The following is a 6,152-nucleotide window of genomic DNA, read 5'->3' as shown; positions in this document are numbered from 1 at the left end:
AATAAATCATATCTCCTAGGTCGAATTACAGATGTGAAAAAGGTTCAGGAACGAGGTCGGGTCCAAAAAACCTAAACTTAAATTCCAGCCGTAGGCCAAGGCTTAAAGTCTAATCAGGCTATTAGGTTGGGTTTTTCTTTCTAGGCTCAGGTTAAGCCTGGAATAGAAATACTGGGTGAAGCCCAATTTTTGGTTTGAATCCCGTCTTGCTTCACGGCATGGAATTGTATTGTCGGAAGACTTAACTTTAAACAAATGAAAAATGAAGTTTAAAGACGATTCAAGAATACTACGTTCCAGTTCAAGACTTGGTGCAAATAAAACACAAAGGGTAAGCATTCCAATCCAGCCCAACCAAATCCAACCCAAGCTTTTTGAAGTTCATGTGTTTTTCGAACTAGTGAAATCTAGTAATCATAAAAAATCCAGACCTTGTTCATCTCTACATGGAACCAACCTAACTTGGTTAGCTTGCTCATAGAACATGAGATAGTTTTAGAAAATAAAAACTAAATGGACCCAGTATATCCTGCTGGATATAGGGTCCGAAAAATAGGATGTACATGCACCTTAATTTAGGATGCGTTTGATATACAGATAAGACATATGTCAACTGATCTCCATTTGACTCTAACGATTTGTTTGTCTGTTCCACATAAAAGTCATGTCAAACGTTGAACCTTGTAATCCTTGTTCTTTACTGTCTTGTTTAGTGTACCAAATGCACCCCCCACAAAGACAGCTTTTATGAAAACCTCCGACTTACAAAACAAAAATACAGATACAAATAAGAGTCATATGATCATTCTTAACAGCTGATGCACATCTTTTTCATATCTAAATCTTTTACAAATCATTACAAACAACACTGTTTTGTAAACCCTCACATTCTCAACCACTTTGGTTTCACCATCTTTTTATCGGCAGCCGGCTTCCGCTCTTGAACCGCTGGTGAGCCACCAGCAGCTACAAGTTTGGTGGCACCTTGGTTGACCTCAGGTTTCTCCTCTTCGGCTACGAGTTCCAGACCTTTTAACAACATTATATCCTCTTTTAGAAACGGACCCGAGGCAGCACCAACATGATCATCACCTGGACCCCCAAAACACACCATTAACCTCTGGTTCATTAGTAGTCACAATGAGACTTATCTGCAACTTACAACCAAACCAAACCAAAAAACCCTGGTATATCCCATCTGATGGTGGGGTCTAGAGAGGGTAAGAGCATCTCCAACATATTCTCTAATAGTTCTCTCAAATAGAGAACCAAAGTTCAAAATCTCTAACAAAATTACATTCAACTCGAACCGATTCTCTATTTTGACCATTTCTCTCTCATGGTAATCATTTTTGGAGAGATCTCCAAATCTGGAGAAATTTATACCCTCTCTCTCACTTTCTCCATTTTGGTGAATCTATTGGAGCAAAAATTGTCAAAAATCTGTTGGATATGCTCTAAGATGGACATATACCTGACCTGACCTGTACCCCAAAGAATATTGCAAACGTTTATGTGAAAACGTCTTGCTTGTGCATAGTGTTTGTTCGAAAAAAATTGTGTAAAAAGAACATTCGGAAAAGACAATCTTGAAAACAAGAAAGGCAGCGTTAAAAATTGAAAAACAAGTTAGAAGTAAGCAACCAAAATCCTAGCCGTGGTAGGGAAGGACTACACACCCCTAGTCTAACCTAGGATTCAGGTGACTAACAGTCGGCTCACTAACCCTATCCAAGACCAATAATAGTTAACATGCGTTTAGTTTGTAGGATTTGGAATGGAATTGAATTCTATTATTTATAAATAATTTAAAAACAAATTGTATAAAATTATTAAAAGAATTAGATTACCTTTTTATTCAAGTGTTTTTAACTTTTTTTAAAATATTTAAAAACAAATCCTAAGCAACCCCGCAAAATACCAACTATCCCCATGTTTGTGGGATTTCAGTTATGGATACCAACTATCCCCATGTTTGTGGGATTTCAGTTATGGACTTTCCTTTAAAACAAACACGATATTGGAATGGAATCCAATTCCAAGTCCCACTAAATCCCGTAAACCAAACGGGCCCTTAGTTCTTCGAAGACAGCGAAGTACTGACCTTTTGATTGATCGTATGAAAAATAGACGATTGCACCCGGAGCAAAACCCGCGGAATAGAAGTCCTGAGACATATCTTTTATTTGCTTCTTTGGAGGAGTAGTATCTGCAAGAAAATGGCAAGACTACATTTAAATTGATAACACGGCTCGGATTTTGATTACAAACACCGTCTTCAAGCAATGCAAGATGGCAATCATCTTGACCACATTTAGTTAAATTTCAATTAGGAGTAAGGGCGGCGGACCCACTATCGTGCCACCGCTTCATTCTTTTGTCATAGTCTAAAAAATTTAGGGTCATGAAAGGTGTCACCCTATTATTTTGTTGGGTGCAACTGTATATTCTTTGAAACTACAATAATAACACAAGTTTCTCTTCATAGAGTTGATTTGCACAGTCTTTTCTGGCCTTCCATGTGCGGATTTGAATCCCATTTTTATCATTTTCTTAGTTTCTAGCTTTTAATTTCAGGTTTATTATGAATCTAAAAAAATTTGGGATAAAAGACTCGAACACAGGACCTCACATGCAAAAACCAAGAAACTAACCAACAGAACAATGATGATTTTCTAAAAAATATCCATAGCTTGGTTTTCAATAGTCAAATGGTGTCATCACTTCAAAACAATTCTAGGTCCGCCTCTGCTAAATACTTGAAGCTCATGTCAGATTTGTGAAATGCTCCTCTATTTGCTTATTAGATCTCGCATACTCTATTTATTGTTTATCCTATATATGTATTTAATTAAATAGGTAGGAACGTAAGATATGCTTACATATATAGAAAGGGAGGTTCGGTTGAGCGACAACTTTTGTGAGTAGATCAACTAAGCTTTGCATCGTCTCCGATGGATGGAATGTAGCTTCTAATGTGTGGTTATCTGGGAAGCGGACACGAATCACAGCCTGTACAACAAGAAATGACGTTATATGAAGACGTTACAACACGCTAAATTGGATTGGCTTTGAACAATTCAGCTTTTACCTTTGTAATCCTTGATCTACGAGCAGCTTCTTCTGCTTCTCGGATTTTTTTCGTCTTCAAAAATTTATCTGTCCATAATTGTGCACATGGTTATTTACGATATAAAAAAACATTAAACAACATTTAGGGGCAATCTGATCATTTTAACAGTTTTGTCCTGTCTTACCAAACGCAAGTCATAAAATCAGTCCAATCCTGTTCTAGTCGTACCAAACATAGGACAGGCAATTAGTCGTAGTCCAGTCCTGTTCTAATCGTACCAAACATTGGATAGGCAATTAGTCCAGTCCTGTCCCATCCAATCTGTGTACCAAATGCTACCTTACAGCACCAAAAAGAAATTACCATATACATATTCTCACCTTCCTTTTTTGTAGCCAATATGCGATAATAATCTTCAGCAGTGAATTCGAAAAACTCGTCTGGCTCCTCTATCAAATTAATAAACCCGTTACGTCTAAAAAGGTACATGTAATGCATTAATCATTTAGTTATACAGCCTCAAAGAAGAAGTAAATCCATACCATCGATGATTGGCTCATTTGATGTTTTAGAGGTAGTCGTTGTCTCAAATACACGAATATCTCGTCCATAATTTTGTTTCGCTGCATCAAGCTTTTCCTGATTTACCAATATAGTTCGCAGATGATACCATTGTCAAAATATAGTACCTTTATGTATTAACAGCAAAAGTCTTTAGCCCTAGTTTTCTTCATCCTTCTCTTTTCTTAGGGGCTGTTTGGTTGGTTTTCCATTAAGTCCTCTATGGATAAAGCTGTTTATGTGGATTAATTTGTCTGTATAGATTGAGAGAGTGTTTGTTTGAGAAAATTTTCTATGGATAGAATGAGCGTATTCTTTAATTGGGAGAGGTAGGTTTAGAACAAACTTGGCTTTCTGCATGAAACTCCCTCCTAGAAACTTATTGATCAAGTCCTTTCTATATTATTAAGCTACTACCGGACAGTCACATATAGCTGACCGAATAAGATGTGAGTTCCATACTTCCATTAAGCTCATTAAGCTCATTAAGCACATTAAGCTGCTAACAAACACTTATTCTTGATTCTATCTATATGTAAGTTTTTATATTCAAAACATTCAACAGTCCAACAAGCAAGTATATAGGTAGGAATTCTAGCTAACGATTTCACATGATAACTATTCACTAATTACATGAAACAGATGCATGTTCTAAGTTAATTACTTCCCGTTAGCAATGTCCAAATCTCAAATCAATGCTGCAATTAGACTTATAATGTGAAAATGATAACATAATTTGATCGAAAATTGAACACAGTTCTCAATTTTGATCCTTCTCAATCCCTAATAGGTTGATCCAAATTCATTTCATTAGAACTCGATTAATCACCCTCATTATAAAGCAGAACGGACCACAGTAAACGTTTCGTGAGGTCCAATTGACGTTAGGGAGTAAAAATCTAAAACAATTCGATCAATCACAATCAGATATAGATGACAAGACTTCGATTCAGGTTAAAATTGACGGCAAAACATCATAAAAATGAAGGAAAAAAAGCCCTAATCGAATTCGTAATGAAGAGATGAGGAGCAAAAGAACAATACCTTGGCAAATTGGGAGTCCATGGAATGATCAAATCTTCTTCAGTTCAAAAGTTTTGTAGAACGAAGCTCAGTTTGTGTAAATTGTGTTTGCGTTTATCTTGCGCAAGAAGCCTCCGGCAAGGAGATTGGGTATTGGGCAAGTTCAGATTTTCTAATTGGGCCACCCTTAGCAGTCTTGATCCGATATGTTCTAAATTCAAATCCTATTCGAAAAAATCAATTCAGATTTATTATGATTTGAATATTTATGAAATAAGATCAGCGTTTATTAATTTTGATCAAGAAAAAATATATTTATGAAATCAGATATTCATTAAACTAGATAGATGGTTAAAATTAGTTTGTATACAGGGACCTTCTTTTGAAAACACTCTAAATTGTGAAATTTCTAATAACCAGGACATCATGCGTTAGTTCATATGGTTTTTTTCATCTATGGCTATAATTTAATATAATAATTAACATAAATTTGTTTTATAATTTATTTATCTCACAACGTGAATATTTTTCGCTTGTCTATGAAACAAAAATGCAAGTAAAAAGGTTTCACATTGTGAACTGATTATATATAAAGCAAACATATATGTTAATTAATACATTAAATATTATACTTAGAGGTTGTTTGACAATTGTTGAATAATTTGGTGCATAATGATTAAGAGACTCTCGTTATATAGTAATGTTAGGACTAAAAGTCAGTGTAAAATTGTATTCGTCTTGAAAGTTACTATTGTCTATAATTAAAATAGACATCGTGTTTGACTTTGTATGTTATGTTTGACTTTGACTAGGACTTTATAGTTTGACCCTATAAATAAGGTGTTTGTCTTGTAATTGTTATAGGAAGCTTATTGTAAAATTCATTTTACGTATAGTGACTTTCTCTCTCAACTCTCTATGAAGTTTTTAATGTTCATATCCAGATTTGTCATGAATCTATGAAGATTTATCTTTGAAGATTGATCAGAGTGGGACAACAAGTACAAATAAAATATAATTGTTTGGTAATTGTTTACAATGAAATTAGGGCGCTGATTGGTTAAGGGATGCTCATGATACAAAATCATTTAAAGTGTTTTAGAATCATTAAGAGACAGACTTTTTTGCCAAACAATATTTACCTCTTATCGATTCAGAGACTGTCTATTAATGGAACTATGAATAGATAAACAAACAAGCCCTTGGATGGAAAAAAAATCACGTGAAATAAAACTTTAAGTTGGAAATTTATACGAGTCACACAAACGTGCTGATGAAAGGCTACAAGATGACAAAAATCAGATGAATCTAAATAAGGTATCAGAGAAATAGAATAAACTTGCATTTTATTCTCTCGTTGTATGATTAACAAGGAATGAGATGCCTGCTAAAATCTTGTGGGAATTTATGCCCTTCTATTCACTTTACGTTTTGTTCCTTGTTAGATTCTAGATTCTGATTTCATAAATACTGCAAACACTTTTGCTCGTACCTT

General features: G+C 34.9%; 1 protein-coding gene across 1 annotated transcript; it reads right to left on the bottom strand.

The window, feature by feature from the left end:
• Window positions 1–747: 747 nt before the first annotated feature.
• LOC112513782 (plant UBX domain-containing protein 1-like) lies at window positions 748–4,782 on the bottom strand. The gene is made up of 7 exons (XM_025120144.1): window positions 4,679–4,782; window positions 3,616–3,712; window positions 3,454–3,522; window positions 3,092–3,159; window positions 2,883–3,012; window positions 2,105–2,209; window positions 748–1,092 (listed from the first exon to the last, which is right to left on the bottom strand). The coding sequence occupies exons 1-7, from the start codon at window positions 4,697–4,699 to the stop codon at window positions 884–886; spliced, it is 699 nt and encodes a 232-aa protein (XP_024975912.1). The 5' UTR covers window positions 4,700–4,782; the 3' UTR covers window positions 748–883.
• Window positions 4,783–6,152: the final 1,370 nt, after the last annotated feature.

The sequence above is a fragment of the Cynara cardunculus genome (assembly GCF_001531365.2).
Source record: "Cynara cardunculus var. scolymus isolate 2C chromosome LG 5, CcrdV1, whole genome shotgun sequence".
NCBI classification, from domain to species: Eukaryota; Viridiplantae; Streptophyta; class Magnoliopsida; order Asterales; family Asteraceae; genus Cynara; species Cynara cardunculus.
Note: the sequence above shows the minus strand (reverse complement) of the source record. Positions and strands in the feature narration are given on the sequence as shown.

What these genes read in the sequence shown, in the direction of transcription:
- LOC112513782 (XM_025120144.1), bottom strand. Translation starts at nt 4,699, where the DNA reads ATGGACTCCCAATTTGCCAAG. An exon ending in TGGACTCCCAATTTGCCAAG is followed by an intron (nt 3,713 to 4,678) that starts GTATTGTTCTTT and finishes TTGGTAAATCAG; the next exon opens with GAAAAGCTTGATGCAGCGAA. An exon ending in AAATGAGCCAATCATCGATG is followed by an intron (nt 3,523 to 3,615) that starts GTATGGATTTAC and finishes TTAATTTGATAG; the next exon opens with AGGAGCCAGACGAGTTTTTC.